The sequence below is a fragment of the Phocoena sinus genome, chromosome 1 (genome assembly GCF_008692025.1).
Source record: "Phocoena sinus isolate mPhoSin1 chromosome 1, mPhoSin1.pri, whole genome shotgun sequence".
In the NCBI taxonomy this organism is placed as follows: domain Eukaryota; kingdom Metazoa; phylum Chordata; class Mammalia; order Artiodactyla; family Phocoenidae; genus Phocoena; species Phocoena sinus.
In genome coordinates this window covers 162,896,731-162,913,711 of record NC_045763.1, presented here as the reverse complement: position 1 = coordinate 162,913,711, position 16,981 = coordinate 162,896,731, and the positions used below count along the sequence as shown (strand labels likewise).

The following is a 16,981-nucleotide window of genomic DNA, read 5'->3' as shown; positions in this document are numbered from 1 at the left end:
TCATACCCACCAGAACCTTTGGATGAAGCGTGACCTCCATATTTCTAGGGATGAAACCTTAAGGTCCAAGATATTCAGTACCTTCTCCAAGGTCGCCTAGTTAAAAGCGGTGGGAACTAAGATGTGAACTCAGAGCTGATGTTGAAGCCAGTGCCCCAGGCAGGAGCTGGTGGGGACAAGCACCAGGGACACGGCCTGCAAGGGGAACCTCCGGGCTCAGTCCGGCTGTGTGGACAGCACCACGACTGATCCACAACTCAAATGGAGTAAGCTGCTTATCCCCTTCAGGCCTCAGCATCCTCTATGAAGTCAGAAAAAGAATAGTTCCTCCCTCGGAGGGGACCTGTCTGGATCCGATGTAGCGCCCGGCCCACTACAAGCAGGCAGCTTCCTCCTTTGTGTCTGGGCTGCGGCCAGCCCCCCACCAAGGCCACTTGGCTCTTCTTTGCCCTGAGCTTTGGCCCATCCTAGAACACAATCTCCTGACCCTGACCCTGACCCTAGGGGCCGGGCTGGAGCAGGGTGTCATTACAGCTCTCAGGGCCTGGCACCTTATTTCCTCTCATCCCTACTTCTTGCCTTTAGGCAGTACTCTCCCGAAGCTGGAGCACCTGGGGAGGGCCTTGAGTTCTCTAGAATGATGACTTAAGATAAAGCATAAGAAAAGCAGGGTAATAAAAAATAAAGCTTTATTAAAGCAGCTAAGCTTAGCAGCACTGAATAACACACTTTCAATGGTATAACTCGGAAGCAAGAGTTAAACAGAAGTCTAATAGGTGCATTTCTGATTAACTGTGATCATTCTAAGTCACTCTCTTCTTTTCCATTCACCGACTCAGAGAAAAGCTCTTGTCATGTTTTGTACCTCTTACCTCCTTGACTTGGCAACAAACTGACCCTGCCTTGGGCTCCAGCCGGAGGACCCCAGTTGAAGGGATCATCAGCTGAAGGTCTCCAGACCTCCCTCTGGAGCTGGGGCTCTGACTGGAGTGCCAGCCTCTCTCTCCTGTAACCGTGTGAGGTGTGCAGGGCTGCATCTGGTTTCCAGCATCCACCACCCCTTCAGAGCACCTTCTAACCGGAGACAGGAGGGGAAACTAGTGCTGCTTGGTCTGAACAGACTTGAGGAGGTTTTATCACAAGGACCTGAAGACTGACTGAGCCTACCCCTGCACTGCACAGCGTCCCTCATCCGAGGGCTCCGGTCACAGAGAGAAGGGCAGACCGAGGCTGCCTTAGTCTCTTTTGCCTCCTGGGACTGGGCTTCTTGTGAGGAGCTTCCCTGAGCTGGAGGGGGTCAGTGAGGTCACTGTGCGCGAGTCCAGCTTCACTCTGTCCAGGAGGGTCTTCTTGAGGGCAGCTGGGGAGATCTTTTCTTGGTCGGCCATGGACTGCAGCTCTCTGCAGACAAAGCCCCAAGAGGTTGAAGGAGGAGCCAGAGCTGCACGAGGCTTCCCCATCCACTTAACCCCCAACCCTTGTTGACCTGGTACCAGCCAAACTTAGAACCCCAAACCAAAAACTCCCCTAAGCTTCCTAGAAGTGCTATTTAACTAAGTAGGGGTTACTACATAGATGCAGAGCTTTATGTGTTATCTGTGATCAGATGGGGAGAGAGAGTGTGGAAAAATCACAGGACTGGAGGTCAAAGACTGGAGGTAGAATCCTGCCTCCATCACTTACTAGCTGTTTGACCTTGGGAGAGCTGTATCTCTAAGCCTCGACTTCCTCATCTGTAAATCAAGCTAACCCCAGCTATCAGAACTGTGTGAGAATTAAATGAAGGCCTACAAACCCTTACCTAACAAAGTCTAATAAATCGTGGCTATTAAGAGAGCACATAAAAATAAATAAATTTTAAAAATTAAAAAAATAATAATAAATTAAAAACAAAACAAAACAGAGCACAGACTCCAGCATTGGTAATGGGACCAAAGATGGCAGATTCTGCAAGACGGTGTGCAGCCCATACTGGGGCTGGCTGGGAGTAGAGGGCCTGGGCAGAGGAGGAGAGAGATCCACCGTGTTTGGATGCAGGAGGCCTCAACTGCGTTGATGAGCAGGGAGCAGAAGCCCCCGCTCTCTAGGACGTGCAGGGCGTGGATGGTGGCCCCCCCAGGGGAGCAGACATTGTCCTTGAGCTGGCCCGGATGCTGCTCTGAGTCCAGCAGCATCTTGGCAGCCCCCTAGGGCAGGAAGGAAGCATTAGAGCAGAAAACTGCTGGTGCCCCTTGAGATGAGCTTCTCCACACCCACTGCTCCTCCCCAATCCTTATCCCAGCTTCCCAGCCAAGCCCTGCCCCAGCCCAGTGACCCCTAAGAACCCCATCCCCACACTGTGGTCCAGAACACGCAGGCGGAAGATACTGACCAGCAAGGCCTGGGCCCCCAGTCGGACAGCCAGGCGCCTCGGCAGGCCCATCTTCACCCCACCGTCGGCCAACGCGTCCAGGGCCATGAACGCCTGTGGAGACACTCACTGAGCCCTGGGGCAGCAGGCGCTCAGGAGCACGCCCTAGAGTCTACTTTTCCTGATAACTGGAACTAGCTCCAAGGGTTGACCGCCTCCACCAGCCTGCCTTGCCCCAGAGGTGCGTGACACCCCCAGCCCAGGCCTGCCTCGCAGCCCACCTTGCGCCCCTGGGTCCCCAGAAGGCTGCGTAAGTATATGAGGGCCTCACATAGGCAGGCCCGCTGCCGCTGAGCCCTGTGACGGCGTCAATCAGGTCCTCCTCCACCTCAGTGCAGAAGCCCACGCTGCTCATGAGCTGCTCCAGGAGCTGCCCATCCCCCACCAGGGCGTGGGCGCCCGAGGCGTACATTGTCCGCCCTCTCGCACCACCCCATCCCCCACCAGGGCGTGGGCGCCCGCGGCGTACACTGTCGCGCCTTCTCGCACCACCCCATCCCCCACCAGGGCGTGGGCGCCCGAGGCGTACACTGTCCGCCCTCTCGCACCACCCCATCCCCCACCAGGGCGTGGGCGCCCGCGGCGTACACTGTCCGCCCTCTCGCACCACCCCATCCCCCACCAGGGCGTGGGCGCCCGCGGCGTACACTGTCCGCCCTGTCGCACCACCCCATCCCCCACCAGGGCGTGGGCGCCCGCGGCGTACACTGTCGCGCCCTCTCGCACCACCCCATCCCCCACCAGGGCGTGGGCGCCCGCGGCGTACACTGTCCGCTCTCTCGCACCACCCCATCCCCCACCAGGGCGTGGGCGCCCGCGGGGTACACTGTCCGCCCTCTCGCACCACCACGGGCGTGTTGGTCGTGCAGCGGATCACCTTGGGGGCCGGCTGGAATGCCATCAGCTTCTGGGGTTGAGGCAGAGGGCCGAGTGAGTGGCCAGGCCCACTAGCACCCACCCCTCCTCCCCTCACACAGGACCGCCAGGGCCGAGATGGGCACCTTCTCGACAGAGCTGATGGTGACACCTGCCGCGCAGGAGACCACAATGTGCCTGGCCTGGACGTCGGCCCCGATCTCGTCCAGGATGAAGGGGATGATGTGTGGCTTCACGGCTAGGAACAGGACGTCACTGTGCCTCACCGTCTCCTTATTACTCCGGGTCAGGTTCACAGCCATCTTCTGTGGGAGGAGACCACTGGGCTCACGGTGTGCAGCGGCCTCACTAGGCCCAGGAACTCCCAAGGAGCAGCTGAACCCCCCAACAAGCCTGGAATTCCCTGCCCCAGCCCCTCAGGGTCTGTCTGCCCCTACCGCCACCGGCACAGTTTTCCGATGTTGCTACCCGGCAAGTGAGCATAGGTGCTGGACGCGGACATGCTTCCCCCTGGCAACCAGGAAATAGCTGTCCCCCATCCCCACTTCTCTGGCACCCAAGGCACCCCTCTGCCAGGTAAGAAGTCTCCATGGCTGGAAAGTGGCAAAGGGAAAGGTGAAATGCTAGTAGTGCCCAATGGTCGGAAGCGAGGCCGTATTCCAACTCCAGACACTTGTTCATCAGAGTGCGGTCCCTGTGTGGTCCAGGGGTGGGCTGGAGGACACCCATCTCTCTAAGACTCCATATGGAGAACCAGGGCCCTCCAGTGCTGGTAACATCAGCCATCCCAGGCACAGACTGCCTGTCGCCCGCCTCATTAGACATCCTCTCCCACACTGCTCAGGTTTGGGGTGAAGACTTGGGATATTGTTTTTTTAGACAGAGGAACAACTAACCTGCCAGGTTCTTTCCCAACACGCTCTTTTATGCCTCAGAATAATTCAGCTAAGTGGCTATTGTGGTCTCCATTTTATAAATGAGGAAACTGAGTCTCAGAGTAGCCGAGGACCGTAAGGCCACTTAGCCAGTGGATGAAGAAAGGTGAGTATTTTATTGGATACCTACTATGCGCCAGGTGCTTTCCATACATAAAACCTCAACTAACCTTCTAACCACCCCAGTATCTGGATTGAACCCAAGTCTGTCTGCCTGGGTGCTCCCACCACCCTGAGCTGCCCCATGGAAGGTGAAGGATTATGCTCCTGGTGGGTAGGTCAGCGCCGACCATGGACCAGCACAGGGGCTCAGCTCATCAGGCCATCCTTCTCCTGGGCCTTCACCCTCTTCCCCAGTTACCCCCCCGCCCCACCTACCCTGAGCGCGGACACTGTGGGTAGGTCCATGTCCGGGGAGCTGGCTATTATCTTGTGAGCCGACAGGATGCCTGGAGAAGACAGGACTTTTCAACTGGGGATCATGGCCCACCCGGTTCCCATGCTTTCCCTGGGAAAGCAGAGTCAAAACCCACGACGTTCTGACCGTTGTGGAGACGGCTGCTAGTGTCCTTCTCCCCGCTCAATCCCTTACGCGGGCATGACTCTCTTGCTGCTTAAGAGGAGTTTCCCCTCCCCCAGCAGACACAAATTCCCCTTTCTTCATTCATTCACGTTCGTGGGGTGAAGGGCGGTTCACAGGGTAGGCTAGGAACCGTCCGCACATCCGCCTCCCGCCTCCCGCCTCCAGGCGCTTACCTGCGGCCGTGAAGCCCCGCGCCAGGGCACAGGCCAGCTGGCCAGCGCCGATGAAGCCCACGCTCATGGTTCCAGGGTCTGCGTCTGCCGGGCCGCCGCAGAATTCGGCTCAAAGGTGCCCTAAAAGAAGAGTGGAGAACGGAGGGCACAGCGGGCGCAGAGCCCCGGAGCCGAATCCCGGGAGCTGCCCGCAGCTTCCGGGCCGGATCCTGCCACCCCTCCTCATTCACACTCACCGACTGCGCCTCAGTAGCCCAAGTGTCCCCGCCCCTCCAGGGCGACCAATCCTCGGCCGGGACGAGGCCGTGTGCCCGCCTCCTGCGCACGGCATTGGCGGGTGGAATCTCGGACGCGGCGCGTGAAGCCGGGATTTCCACCTCGTGTGGGCCCCAGCCCTGGGGGCCGGAGAGCCCAGCCGTTGGAAGTCGCATGGGGCTCAGCGCTGAGGCCGGGCAGAGGTGTGGCTAATGTTATTCTTGGTGCTGGCCATGAGCCGCACCTCGAGGGCAAGAGGAGCTCTCCAGGTTGCTGATTTGAGGGGACGAATGTGACGTTCTTGGCGGGGCTTCAGACAGGAGCTTGGGGACCTGTGGGCTCCGAGCCAGGCGCCTCGGTGCGCCCGCGTTAGAGCTGGGAGGCCCCCGGCTGCCGCCCGCTCCCTCCCGGCCCGCGCGGGGAGGCAGCGGGGGAGCCGCGGTTACTCACTTGAACTTGCGTGGTTCACGCGATTGGTCTTATTAACTAGATTGCGAATAGGGTCAGTTCCTCTGTTTAGGAAATGATGGGCTCCTTAGAGCCTGAATAAAGTAACCCCGACCACCGCCACTTGCTTTAAAACGCTCCACAAATGTGATGTTTACGTTTTCATCAGTAGTAAATATAAGTACTACGGGGGACAGGTGACAGAGGAAGGAGATGGCATCTCAAGAGGGAGGCGTCTCAGAACAGCCGGAGAGACAGTTGGTTCACCACCGCCTCTCTCAGTCTTTCTACAGGCCTTTCCGTATAATCCACACCCCACCCCCAGGCTTTCTGCAATGTTCCTCCAGTTGATCACGTACAGGAGGACACGTCCCTGGTTCTTGAGTTTCTGGACCCTTAAAAGTGAGGACCAGGGACTTACCTGGTGTTGCAGTGGTTAAGAATCCACCTGACAATGCAGGGGACGCCGGTTGGATCCCTGGTCCTGGAAGATCCACATGCCGCGGAGTAACTAAGCTGGTGTGCCACAACTATTGAAGCCGCGCGCCTAGAGCCCGCGGGCCACGACTACTGAGCCCGCGTGTCACAACTACTGAAGCCACAGCAATGAGAAGCTCGTGCACTGCAGTGAAGAGTAGCACCCCCCTTCCTTTGGCAGCAAAGAAAACCCAATGCAGCCAAAAATTAATTAATTTTTGAAAAGTGAGGACCAAATATTTACTGTGAAGCAAAATTACATTTCTATAACTTTCTCTGATTAGGAAAGTAATACATGTATATTGAGAAAAAATTTAGAAAATACAAAAAAAGTAAAAGTCAAAATCACCCATAGCCATACTTCCTAAGGATCATTTTCTGCAGACATTTTTTTGTGTTTCCTTACACATTATTTTGTATGCATACATACCTTTTCCATCGTTGGAAATAAATGATATACATGTAGTTTTGAAATTTCTATACTAGATATACAATAAATATTTTCCAATGTCACTGAAAAGTTATTTAAAACAAGATTTTAGTGACTACTTAAGCGTTCCATTAAATGGATGTATTGTACTAATTTAGCCATGCTCTCAAAGGTCAGCATTAGGTTTATTAATTCATTCAATATATATTTATTGAGCCGGTTTCTGGGGATCCAGCCACGAAGAAAACAGACAAAAGTCCTTATCTTCAGGGGCTTCCCTGGTGGCGCAGTTGTTGAGAGTCCGCCTGCCGATGCAGGGGGCGTGGGTTCGTGCCCCGGTCTGGGAGGATCCCACGTGCCGCAGAGCGGCTGGGCCCTTGAGCCATGGCCGCTGAGCTTGCGCGTCCGGCAACGGGAGAGGCCACAACAGTGAGAGGCCCGCATACCGCAAAAAAAAAAAAAAAAAAGGTTGTGCGCCGAGTGTGTGTGTGCGCGTGAGTGTGTGTGTGTTGGAGTGGGGTGAGGTGTAGGAGACACCAGTATCTCACACCTGCAGTCCCCTTACACACATCCATCCCTTACCTGCTTGCCTTGGTAACTCCTGCCTCAGCTTCCAGGAGTGGAGGTGAAATATGAGGAGGACTGGAGAGCCTGGGAAAGGAGGCCGAGTTGGTGGCCCCCAGTGCTGGCTTGATTCCCAGCCAGGGCAGGCCACGTAAGACAGGGAGCAGCCAAAGCACTTGGTCCTCCTGACTAAGCTTAAACATGTGAACTCCTGACCAGAAACTGGCTATTTTTAGTGGTACTTTGTGGTCTTTTTTTTTTTTACCCCCAAAGTTTAAAGTTTATGCATACAAAGTTTTAAATATATATTTTAATTGTAGGCAATCCCATTTCATTTTCTTATAATGACCTTGCTGACTCTAAAGGCTCATTTTGTCTGCGCAGCGGCCCCTGCTGTGGCTCCCATGGCCATAACGTTTGATGCCTGTGAAGTTCCTTTGGGTACAAGTGTTGGATGGATGAGATGAGATGAGATGAGAAAAGACCCATCCTCCCCACCCAGCCACTTAGGACATACCCTCAGGAAGCCTGGTGCTGCCATTCTGCCATGGACATATACTCTCCTTCTCTGGCACCTGTCTTCTTGGGTGCCTACTCTATCACTTTATTCCGTCTGAACAGACAGAGAAGTCCAGAAAGGAAACGGGGAGTTCACTAAGCTTCCAGGACTGCCCACCTCACTCCTCTCCTCTGATCCTCGCATCCACCAGTCAGATGGGTTGAGCTGTTCCTGCCCTTCCTCCCTTCTCACCCCCCACCCCACGGTCCTGCCCCCTCTTCACCTCCAGCTGTCCCAACAAAGTGGACAGTGCTTCATTTCTGCTTTCACTTGTCAAGGGTCTTCACTCTCAAGGCTTCAGGACATCCTTCCTGGTCTGTCTCTGGATAGCAGGCTCATCTTCCTAAGAATGGAGATGATTCAGGGAATGAGGGCGAATCCTGAGCTGCTCCCAGCCAGTCAAATGGCAAGTCCCTTTGACTCCTTCCCGATATAGGAATCTCCAGGGAGTCACACTTTGCATGCATATTTGCCTTGCTGTTGTTGTTCTTATACCAATAATCCATGTTTACTGTAGAACAATTTGAAATTAGATCATGGAATGGAAAAATGAACACTGCCTTTAATCCCACCACCTAAAGAGAATCAATGTGACTCTTTTGGAATATGACTCTACACCTCTTTTTCATATGCGGTAAGGCCCACCTTAACCTTGATTTTTCTTTTTTTTTTTTGGCCATGCCACGCGGCTTGCAGGATCGGGCTTTTTCCCCGACCAGGGATCGAACCTGGAGCCCTTGGCAGTGAGAGCGCTGAGTCCTAACCACTGGACCGCCAGGGAATTCCCTTAACATTGATTTTTTAAAACAGGTACGTACTTCTGTTGTATGTAAACAGGTCAGGTTGTGTATGAACAGGAGATTCAAAAACTGAAACAATTTGGTTTTAGGATGGTGGGATTATGGGTAGTTTTCAATTCATTCAAAATTAGCTGTAATGTTGTTACTTTACTCAGTGGAAAAAAATTGTAATTACAGCTCACTTCTAATGGGATTTGGTTCACTGTCTGTATTAGTTTTCTGCTGCTGCCGTAAGAATTCACCACAAAGTTAGCAGCTTAAAACAAAACGGATTAGTTATCTCACATTCTGTGGGTCAGAAATCTGAGTGGGCCCAACTGGCTTCTGTGCGCCGAATCAAGGTGTCAACTGATCTGGGTTCTTATCTGGAGGTTCTGGGGGGAAATCGGCGTCCAGTCTCATTCAGGTTGTTGGAAGAATTTGGTTCCATGTGGCTGTAGGACTGAGGTCCCTTTTCCTCACTGGCTGTCAGCTGGGAGTCATTCTCACCTTCTAGAAGTTACTCACATTCCCTGGCTCATGGTCCCTTTCATCTGCAAAGCGGCAATGGCAGATTGAGTCCTTCTCAAGCTTTGGATCTCTTTGACCTCCCCTTCTGCCTCATCTCTCCTGCCTCCAGCTGGAGAGAGCTCTGCTTTCATGTGATTAGATCGGGTACATCGGCACAATCCAAACCAATCTCTCTGTTTTAAGGTCTGTAAACTTAATTACATTTGCGAAGTCCCTTTGCCATGTAACAGAACACAGTCACAGTTTCTAAGGATTGGGGGGCATGGACGTATTTGGGGAGAACATTTTGTCTACCACATTGTCTCCCTGCGCTGATGAGCACATCCTTACTTTTTGAAATGAAGCCGATTTCCTAGGTATTTTTAGCTCGCATGGGATGATGTGAGCAGGCCCATCCTTGCCACTGATTGCATGTGACTGGTTAGGAGTCCACAGACCTTTTAGAGCCACAGATACATCACTGAGAAGCTGGTAGAACTCTTTAGATGATTTTGATATCCTTCTTGTAGAGAAAGCGACTGTATGCCCTGGTACTCACAACATGCCAAGTGGCAGTTCTTCATTTTGACGTCTTACGGAGGTAAGATAGCCATTTACAAGTCAGAGACAAATCTTCTCTCCCCATCTCCAACAATATTCTTGCCAAGTCCTCAAGTCCTGGCTGTCCATAGACTAGCTCCTTTTCCCCTTTGCTATTCAGTTGCTATTAATTAGCTTTGTACGCCAAAATAGAAAATCCATGAACTTCAATAAGTCAGGCATAAGGAAACCCCGTTGAGCGGGAAAGGTAAATGTAGGGGAGTTGCCAGATGTGGCGGCTTCCAAATGACATGTTAACTAATGCCTGTGTCATCAGCAGAGCATGGGGCATGCTGATCTCTACCCCATAGATTTGCATTGCCTCAGCCTTGATTTCTTCATCTGAAAAATGGGAATAATAATACCTACCTCAAGGAGTAGTTGCAAGAATTAAGTCGTATAATGTATATGAGGTTGCCTAGCATAGGTCCCAGGTTCAGAGTGAATGCTCAGTAAACATTCGCTTGCCTTCCCTGTCCCCAGAACCACTAATACAATAATTGTTTACAATACTATTTTTGGAATGAGAGTTGGAGGGATATAAATATTACAAATAAAAGGAGAATCTAAACCGTTACTACAGTCTTCAGCGCCACCTAGGGGTTGGGGGATCTTGGTCACGCCCACTCTTCAGATCCTTATGTCGCTCTCATTCCCCATTATTGCTCCCTCTCTCCTACGTCAAGGACACTACAAATTAAATACAGAGACACAGAGTGAAACATCACTTTTATTTCAGCAGATTATCTACATTCGATTGTTTTCTTTTTGCTAAGTTAAAAAAAAACACACGTAAATACATGTGGGTTCTGGTGATAAGTTCTCTAAAATAGTGGGGGAAATAACCTACATATGCACAGGCAATGCTCTGTCTCTGGAGGAGCAGAGGAGCGGGTGAGTTTAGGGCTGTCTGATCCCCAGGGCGATGAAGTCCTAGAGCTGAATCCCAAATCCTCCTTTTTAAAAGGAAATGGTGGCCCAAAGCCTTCTGCATTTGTCTGAGGTCACAGTTTATGGCCCTATTAGATCCAGAAACCAGGTATCCTGATACCCTGTCCACTGCCCCTAGCCTAAAGCCCTTCATCCTCCCTTCTAGCACTCTCTCAGGGGACTGGGGACCCAAGTATATGTACAAAAGCCCAGAGTAGGTCAACATTTTGGTGAATGGGGCTTCTTTTTAGACCTTCTCCCTACCTAGGGGAAACAGAGGGATTTTTTGTTTTGTTTTAATTCATCATATAATAGAGTAAATCAGTCTATTTTCGCACTTCTCATTGTAGGGTCTGTTGTCCCATACTCGGTTGAGAATCTGCTAGAGAACAGAAGCTCCTAGCTGACAATCTGTCCCTGCTCAGCTATATCCTTTAACAAGTAGGCTGGGATTTCCCTCTACAGCTCTGCAATCGGGTTGCATTAATTACTCATGTAAGTGCTTAGGGTGGGTGACGGACAGGAGAGCAAGAAATGGAAGGACACACGAGACAGGTAAAATAGGGGCACTCAATTGGGGCAGGGGTAACTTGCTAAGTAGAAAATTAAGACCTATGTCAAGACCTGCTTTGTGCACGTGTCTAGTCAGAGCCTCCGTGGCTGCACCCCACACCTACGGCTCCAGCTTCCTTGGTACAGGCGCCCCATCCGAGGCACAGCTGCACTTCTGCACCCTCATGTTGGGCAAGCTGACCACCTGGGGCCTGGGCTTGCCTCCCTCCGGGATGCTGACAATCATGGGCAGCGAGGTCGTCTCTGAGGCGATGCACTGTCTCGGCCCCAGAAATGGCCACCTGAAGGTCAGGGGCTCTGGGGGCTGCTGGCAGGTGCCCACACATTCATAGGCCAGGAAGCCTGGGGGCTCCAGGACCCAGTTCTCAGCCCACTTCATCCCCTGCAGGTCAATGTACACCTCCCGGCGGCAGCAGCGGGTGGCCTCGGTCGCTGGTGCCTTAGGATCACAGTTTCCCTGAGCTCTGTGGGGGGCAAGGAGAGGCAGAGTCAGAGGTCAGCTGGGGGGGCAGAGGTCAGCTGGGAGGGCAGAGGTCAGCTGGGAGGGCAGAGGTCAGCTGGGAGGACAGAGGTCAGGGAGCCCAGGGCGGGGCTTAGTGGGGCATCTGGAGGGAGACTTATGGTCCATCTCTTGTTATGTTCAAAACGCTGGCTATTTGTGATAAGTGGTGAATGAATAAACATATCCAAAACATAAATTATGAATCAGTTACTGTTCACTACAGGTTTCCTATTATGCTAGGCACTGAACTAAGTACTTTACATATATTATCTCCGATGATACTTGCATTTCATCCTCAGATGAACCTTGAAGAGGTTCCAGTATCATTCCCATTACACATGAGGACACAGAGACCCAAAGGTGTTAACTGACATGCCAGAGTTCCTGCAGCAGTAGAAGGCAAAGGTACATGGACCCAGGCTGTACGATTCCAAAGCCCTGTTATTAATCACCCTAGTACACAGCTCCATCCACTCCAAAGAGCTAACTTGTCCCAAGAAGAAAGAATTCACCAATGCCAGAGGAAAGCTGTTTAACCCTAGTAACCGCTAATGCTAATATTTTTCAAAGAATTAATCAGGGAAGAGGGTAGAGTGAAAAGAGATGATTACAATAATGTATACGTATCAATGACAACATAAAGCTTGTTGAAAATACCTGAAGTTTTTTGGTTTTTGGTTGTTGGTTTTGTTTGTTTTCTTTTTGCCTGTTGGTTGGCTTACGGGATCTTAGCTCCCCGACCAGGGACTAAACCTGCACCCCCCCTCACCCCCCGCCCACAGTGAAAGTGAGGAGTTCTAACCACTGGGATTCCAGGGAATTCCCTGAAGATATTTTCAATAAAATATTTGAATAATAAAAATTCCTACCATTAGAAACTCTTAACATGTAGTGGGGAATCAGTTGCATCCTGGGGCTATCTGCATCTGCCCCCCAGCTGGTCCCCGCCGCCGTGGCCCGGGACCACCCAGTCTACTAGAGTCCTGGCCCTGCACCTACCCGTAATCCCTGAGGTCCAGGGTGTGCAGCTCCAGCTGGGGCTCCCGCTGCCCGGCGCCCGACGGCCCCTGCGAGGCGAAGCGGACCAGCGTGTGGGCGCTGGAGGCCAGCGGGCCCAGGTGCTCCCGCTGCACCGACACCTGCAGCAGCAGCGACTGCCGGGGCCGGCGCAGCTGCTGCCAGAAGTTCACGGCGTCCGTCACGTCCAAGGCCTTCCAGCCGCTCTCGTGGATGGACACCAGCCTGCGACACCACACGGAGACACGGGCCCGCGCTGAGGGGTGGGGACTGGGGCGGCTGGGGTGGCCCCGGGGGGGGGGCCTCTCCCTCCCCTTCCCCTCTCCTCCCCCTCCCCTCCCCCCCAGGGTCCCCCCGCGCCGCCCCTCCTCCCCCAGGGCACCCCTCCTCCCGCGCCGGGCCCAGTCCCCCTCCTCATCCCCCGCCCCACACCCCAGCCGCCACCTCCCCACCTGGAGTCGATGAGGGAGGTGCGGTTGGAACCGTCGTCGCGGACGTGCAGCCACTGGACGGTGATCCGGGCGCGGTCGCTGCGCGGGAAGAGCCGCTCGTGTCTGCGGAGCGCGGCCTTGGGGACCGGCTCCTGGAAGAGGCGCAGCACGGCCTGCACCAGCTCGCTGTGGGGCGGCAGCCGCTGCTCCATGTCGAACACCAGCAGGTGCGAGGAGACCTCGGACACCAGGAACCTGCCGGCCACCTCTGGGGACACGAGCGGGGTCAGCGGGGCCCCTTCGGGCACCAGGGGAGCTCTGAGGGTGGCAGGGCCACTGAGGCGGTGGCCAGGCAGGGAGAGACCAGCCCCTGTTCTGTCTCCCTGGGCCAAGCTCAGTTACCTAAAAATCCCCCTATGTGTCTGGGCCTTGTTTGTAACAATCTCCGCCCAGCGGGAAGGCTGGCAGGGCTGACAGGGCTACCTCAGCTGCGATGCTGAAGATCAGAACCCTCCCCTGGGGGCACCTGGCCTTGGGTCTAGCTCTGGGCACTGAGAAGGAGAGTCCAGGCCCAGGGAGGTAAGAGGCTGAATAGGACTCAGGATGGCTGCCTCCCTGACAGCTGAATAGCTCGGCGTTACGCTACAGTGTTGTCCTGACACCTTTTCATCCACAATAACGCACTTTAGTATTCACAGCGCTGGGAGATGGGTCAGCTAGAGTCACACCAGTGCTCCAGAGGAACAAACAGAGAAGCAAAAAGATGATTCTAAAACCATTTGCTCGGGCTTCCCTGGTGGCGCAGTGGTTGAGAGTCCACCTGCCGATGCAGGGGACACGGGTTCGTGCCCCGGTCCGGGAAGATCCCACATGCCATGGAGCGGCTGGGCCCGTGAGCCACGGCTGCTGAGCCTGCGCGTCCGGAGCCTGTGCTCCGCAACGGGAGAGGCCACAACAGTGAGAGGCCCGCGTACCGCAAAAACAAACAAACAAACAAACAAGAAAAACCATTTGCTCAAGGTCAGGCTACTGGTGGCAATGTGAAAACGGTACCCGGAAGCCCTGATTCTACGCCTCTCCCTAAGACTGTGCCAGGGTTCTCGCCACACCCACACGCTCCCATTGGTTCTGCTTTCTCGTCTCCATCCTCATCTTCTCTGATGCCTTAGCTTTGGCCCAGCTCCTCCTGGCCCCGAGGGGTGGGGCCCTCAGTGCAGACAGAGACCAGGGGCCCGGGCCCAGCCTTCCTCACAGTCCACGGTCCCTCCTCATCGCCCTGTGGAGCCTGCGCCCCCAGATCGCCTCCCCAGAGCAGCCCCCCCACCCCCACCCCCACCCCGCGAGGATCAGGCTGCAGCAGGGAGGGAGGGCCTCACCTCGGAAGCTCTGGCTGAACCTCTTCCCCCGGGAGCGGGCCCCGTGGCTGCGCTGCAGCAGGGTCACGTACTGGGCCCTCACGTGGGCAGGGATGATCAGCCTCTCCACATCGGCCTCGTCCAGGACGGGAGCCTCGCTGAGGCGCAGCTGCCGCAGCAGGCTGCCCAGGACCCGCTCCTCGGTCAGGGCCGCCCCGGGGCCGGCCAGGGGCAGCGCCCAGAGCGCCCAGCAGAGCCAGAGGGGCCGCATGGTGCTGCTCGGGAGACGGAGGGGCAGAGCGGACGTGTCCCCGGACGAGGCTCCGGGAGGGTCCCAGCTGGGTGTGCTGAGGGCCAGGCTGGGCCAGCTTTATAGCCAGGCCTGGGCTGGGCCTGGGTGGTGGGAGGGAGGGAGCCCGGGAGGGAGGGAGGTCACACCCCTCGGACCTCCTGGGAGTTCAGCGGCCAGACAGGTCCCTGAGCCCCGAGGAGGGGGCTGTCTAGAAAGGGCACAAAGGGCTGTCTGGATGCCACACGGGCCTGGGGCCTCTGACCGCTGCTGTCTGGCAGCTCAATAATAATTTTAGTGCCTATTGAATTTGCCTGACCCCACCTCAGTCCTAGTCTATGAAAACGTGAGCCTATTCTGTGGAAACGAGTGTCCCATTAGCCGGCTGCTTAAATCTCTTTCCTGCAGGCCAGTCTGGGTCTAGGTTTGCTCACTGAGAGGAAGGAGGGAAAGTGTTCTGCACTCCTGCCTGCTCCGGTCCAGGCCCCGTTCAGGGCACTTTCACAGAAGCCCCTTGAGTCGCCTCCCTCCATTCTCCAGTCCCTGCAAGCCCCCTCCCGCTCATCTCCACAGTCCCTCAGGTGACCCTGTCCTCCCCGTGACAGAAGGAAGCTAGACGCTATCAGGACAGGGAAGCTGGCAGCTCGGCTCTCTGCCAGTCCCAGGAGAAGCGATTTCTGCAAATGTCTTTGCAACCACAGGACTGCAGTGAGGGAGCCCTCAGGTGCAGCACCCTTCTGGAGAGCCAGCCCTCTGCACAGTGAGCCGGCCGCGGGCTCACAGCAGCAGCGCAGTCTGAGCCCAGGTCACGCCCGGATTCAGAACAACGGAGCTGCCCAGAGTCACGTGGGTGGGAGCCCCCAGTGCCTCCTCGAACACACATCTGAGGCTGGCTGGGCTCAAGTAGGGGGCCTGCTGCTCGCTGGCTATTTGAGCTGCTAACAAGTCCCCTAACTTCTCAGTGTCTCGGTTTCTCCTCTGAAGGAGGGGGCGATGACAGATCTACTTCACGGGCTAGTGTGAAGATTGAGTGGATTACACGCGTAAGACGCTGGGTGCAGCGCCTGGTGTAGTGAGCACCCTAGAGGGTTTGCTCTGGTTACATCTGCCTGCTCTTGCAGTCTCGGGGGCACCTTTCTAAAAATGACGATGATAAGAAGAGCAGTCATTTCCTGAGTGACGCTCTGTGCCAGGCAGTGTTCTGGGTCCTGGACGTGTATTCATAACAGCCCTAGGAGGCAGGTGTCGGCAACTGCAGATCTTCCAGATGCGAAGTCAGAACACTGCGTGGCGAAGGAACCTGCCTGCGCTCGCTCAGCAAGTCCCCGACGCCCCTCCTGGCACGGGGGATTTGAGTATGCGCAGGAGGAAGCCTTTCCCGAAAGGAGACAGCCTCACCTCCCCCTGTCCTGTCACGTGGGAGGTGAGCAACGACGGTGGAAGAGGACGGTGGTTGGGGGCCGAGGGGCCCAGTGCGCAGGGAGAACCCCTGAGCCCTTTCCCAGCAGGGGGCACTCTGGCCTCCTCTGTGGGTATGCTGTGTCACTGACAGGTCTCTCATGCCATCCCCCTGCCTCTGTGCTCCTCACATGTTCCAGGAAGAGAGAACCTTCTGGTGCTCGAGGGCGGAATTCCCCATGGATGAGAGCACAAATTGCACCGTACGCCTATGTGCGTACATATAGATAGATAGATAGATAGACGTATGCATATACCTGCGCGTGTGCATTTGCTTGGGTTTTAGTAGTAAGGTGGGGGGGGGGCTTTGACTTCGAGGAAGGGGAGGAATAATAATAACGCTGATAATAATCATAACGGCTAATATTGTTTATGGGCTGCACACTGTTCTGAGTGCTTTATATACATTAACTCTTTATCCTCACAATTTGCCATGATTGTTCCCATTTTATAGATGAAGAAACTGAGGCATAAAGCTGGGTACCTGACTTGCCCAAGGTCATACAGCTAGTAAGTGGCAGAGCGCGGGTTATTTGAAGGGAAGGAAACAAGGATTCTGTCAAACATGCTCACAGGACAAGGTAAGAGGAAATACAGAAATCCTGATAGTTGAACGGGGTGGGAGGGGTAATGGATGAGGGAGAGCTGGGAGCCTCTCAGCGGGCAACACAATCATGACCTTTACTGCTTCTCTGCTCCCCTTTCCTTCTCTTGCACCTCTGTTTCCTCAGCATTTGTGTAATTCACAAGGCAGAATTCAAATCCCATCTTGGAATTCATATATCACGTTGTTCCGACACCCCCTGAAATATAAGGCGCCACGTCTGG

The 16,981-nt window shown here is 54.6% G+C and overlaps 2 protein-coding genes across 4 annotated transcripts; both read right to left on the bottom strand.

The window, feature by feature from the left end:
• Positions 1–672: 672 nt before the first annotated feature.
• PYCR2 (pyrroline-5-carboxylate reductase 2) lies at positions 673–5,217 on the bottom strand. Of its 2 annotated transcripts, XM_032622078.1 has the most exons (8): positions 4,978–5,202; positions 4,600–4,670; positions 3,412–3,591; positions 3,245–3,317; positions 2,682–2,830; positions 2,372–2,464; positions 2,023–2,186; positions 673–1,401 (listed from the first exon to the last, which is right to left on the bottom strand). In XM_032622078.1, the coding sequence occupies exons 1-8, from the start codon at positions 5,042–5,044 to the stop codon at positions 1,236–1,238; spliced, it is 963 nt and encodes a 320-aa protein (XP_032477969.1). In that variant the 5' UTR covers positions 5,045–5,202; the 3' UTR covers positions 673–1,235. The 2 variants fall into 2 exon arrangements, with proteins under 2 accessions (XP_032477969.1, XP_032477960.1); XM_032622069.1 differs by lacking the exons at positions 2,682–2,830; positions 3,245–3,317 and having other exon boundaries at positions 4,978–5,217.
• A 5,984-nt stretch (positions 5,218–11,201) lies between these two features.
• LOC116765150 (left-right determination factor 2-like) lies at positions 11,202–14,677 on the bottom strand. 2 transcript variants are annotated; one of them, XM_032654436.1, is made up of 5 exons: positions 14,428–14,677; positions 13,291–13,319; positions 13,073–13,188; positions 12,603–12,845; positions 11,202–11,565 (listed from the first exon to the last, which is right to left on the bottom strand). In XM_032654436.1, the coding sequence occupies exons 1-5, from the start codon at positions 14,675–14,677 to the stop codon at positions 11,202–11,204; spliced, it is 1,002 nt and encodes a 333-aa protein (XP_032510327.1). The 2 variants fall into 2 exon arrangements, with proteins under 2 accessions (XP_032510327.1, XP_032510318.1); XM_032654427.1 differs by having other exon boundaries at positions 13,073–13,319.
• Between the last annotated feature and the right edge of the window lie 2,304 nt (positions 14,678–16,981).

Bases quoted from the DNA above. Each gene is read 5' to 3' on its own strand.
- PYCR2 (XM_032622078.1), bottom strand. From the start codon at position 5,044: ATGAGCGTGGGCTTCATCGGCGCTGGCCAGCTGGCCTGTGCCCTGGCG. The intron at 4,671-4,977 runs GTAAGCGCCTGG...TGTCTTCTCCAG, and splicing joins GCGGGGCTTCACGGCCGCAG to GCATCCTGTCGGCTCACAAG. The intron at 3,318-3,411 runs GTGCCCATCTCG...CCTCAACCCCAG, and splicing joins CCATCAGCTCTGTCGAGAAG to AAGCTGATGGCATTCCAGCC.
- LOC116765150 (XM_032654427.1), bottom strand. From the start codon at position 14,677: ATGCGGCCCCTCTGGCTCTGCTGGGCGCTCTGGGCGCTGCCCCTGGCC. The intron at 13,320-14,427 runs GTGAGGCCCTCC...TCGTGTCCCCAG, and splicing joins GTTCAGCCAGAGCTTCCGAG to AGGTGGCCGGCAGGTTCCTG. The intron at 12,846-13,072 runs GTGGGGAGGTGG...GTGGTGTCGCAG, and splicing joins ACCTCCCTCATCGACTCCAG to GCTGGTGTCCATCCACGAGA.